At 36.1% G+C, this 1,736-nt stretch overlaps 1 protein-coding gene across 1 annotated transcript; it reads left to right on the top strand.

Moving 5' to 3' along the window:
* Nucleotides 1–248: 248 nt before the first annotated feature.
* LOC145106399 (uncharacterized) lies at nt 249–1,157 on the top strand. Its single transcript, XM_079043391.1, has one exon. It carries the CDS (start codon nt 249–251, stop codon nt 1,155–1,157), a length of 909 nt encoding a protein of 302 aa, XP_078899517.1.
* The last annotated feature ends 579 nt before the right edge of the window (nt 1,158–1,736 follow it).

Genomic DNA, 1,736 nt, shown 5'->3' on the forward strand with positions numbered 1-1,736 from the left:
TCACCGAGAAATTGCAAGGGGATGAAAACCGAGAGATAGCAATGGCTCCACGTCTGTTCTCCCACATTTTGATGCACCTAAATTATTTTCCATTCAAGTGCATGATATGCGGAGTGCTTTCATCCATCATTATGGGGCTTTTAACTTCGTATAAATTCCAAATTGTAAGGCTGGTAGTTGGTATCACAGAAAATTGTATTTCCCCTCTTGAACTCTCAGGTCCCAACAAAAATTTAGACCAAATATTCATGGGGTTTTCTCCAAAACCAACACCCATGAAAGATTTCCGATCCATTACTTTACCATGCAGATCACATCCAAGCACCTACAGAATTGATAAAGTGCTGAATAAAGTCAAAATATGGGAGTCCACATCTTCGTTATCGAATCCATCTGTAGAAATCATTTGCAGCGGCGTGTTTCAACTGACGGAGTTGTATGAATGTTTGGATGACCTTGTCAAAACATGTCCTTCAAAAACTTCGTTAGATTCCAGCAATCAGAACATGAGATGGACGGATGAGTTACTTGATGTATCTGTTATTTTCTTGGATATTTTCAGCAATATATCTGATCTCATGTTGCAGACAAAAGAACATGTGAGGGATCTTGGGTGTGATCTAAGGAGAAATGGTGGTCCCAGCATCGACAGCATCATTGACAATAGCACTGCCTTCAGAAAGAAACTGAGAAAAGACATTAAAACGTCTGTGGCTAGTCTGAATCAATTGGATGACAAGATTGGCCACTATCCCTTGGTAGATTTCAAAAACAACCATCTCATATCAGTGATCCGAGTGTTCAGAGAAGTTAAAGCTTTCACCTCTGTTATTGTGCAATTGTTGTTGAAATTCTTGGCTATTCCACTTTCGAAGACAAGATCGAGAAGCAGATGGACAGCAGTCTCAAGATATATATCCAAAAGTAAAGTGGTGCCTGAAGAAAAAGCTGACACTAATATAAATGAGTTGCAACAGCTTGATGCTGCACTATTCAGATACAAGACAAGTAACAAACTGGAATTTATCCAAATCGTACGAAAGAGACTAGAGGAATTTGAGGCAACTGTCGACGGCATCAACTCTCAGTTGGAATCAATGTCGAGGCACCTGATCACAATGAGAACCTCTCTTCTTAACTTCATCTCTTTCTACTAGCCAAAATACTATCATATACCTTCAAGGATCAAGCTACTAGATCTCCAAATATTGGATGATGGATTGAAGCTTAGATTTTTCCAAATTGTCATGTAAATATATACATTTCTTGAGCATATATAGAGTAAATATTGTTATCTTGATACACCCTATCAGCATTTTTTGAGCCAAGCTTGTGCTTTGGTGTTGAATCAACTCATCCTTGAAAGATTTTATATATTTCAGAATATTCTTTTTTTTTTTCTTTCTCATTTGGGGCTATTATCAAAACCATTCTAAAAATGGTGGTTTTTGAAGCTCCACCCCTCCACCACCGATTATATTTTGTTAAATGTAGCCTCTCAATCTTCATAATAGATTATTTAAAATATTTTTTGTACAATCAATTTCTATATTATATATTTGTCATGTATATTGTCATTTATATTTAAGTTAAACATAACTATAAATTAAAAAAAAAATACCATTAAAAGTCTTGTATACCTTCAACTTGATTTCAACTAGTGTAGATCTCATGCTCCGCATGGGTTAGAATGACTTTTGTTTTCTGATTAATTGAGTTTGGACTGGTCGTGGTTA

The sequence above is a fragment of the Lactuca virosa genome, chromosome 4, assembly GCF_052849685.1.
Source record: "Lactuca virosa cultivar CGN04683 chromosome 4, Lactuca_virosa_CGN04683_v6, whole genome shotgun sequence".
NCBI lineage: Eukaryota > Viridiplantae > Streptophyta > Magnoliopsida > Asterales > Asteraceae > Lactuca > Lactuca virosa.

What these genes read in the sequence shown, in the direction of transcription:
- LOC145106399 (XM_079043391.1), top strand. Translation starts at nt 249, where the DNA reads ATGGGGTTTTCTCCAAAACCAACACCCATGAAAGATTTCCGATCCATT.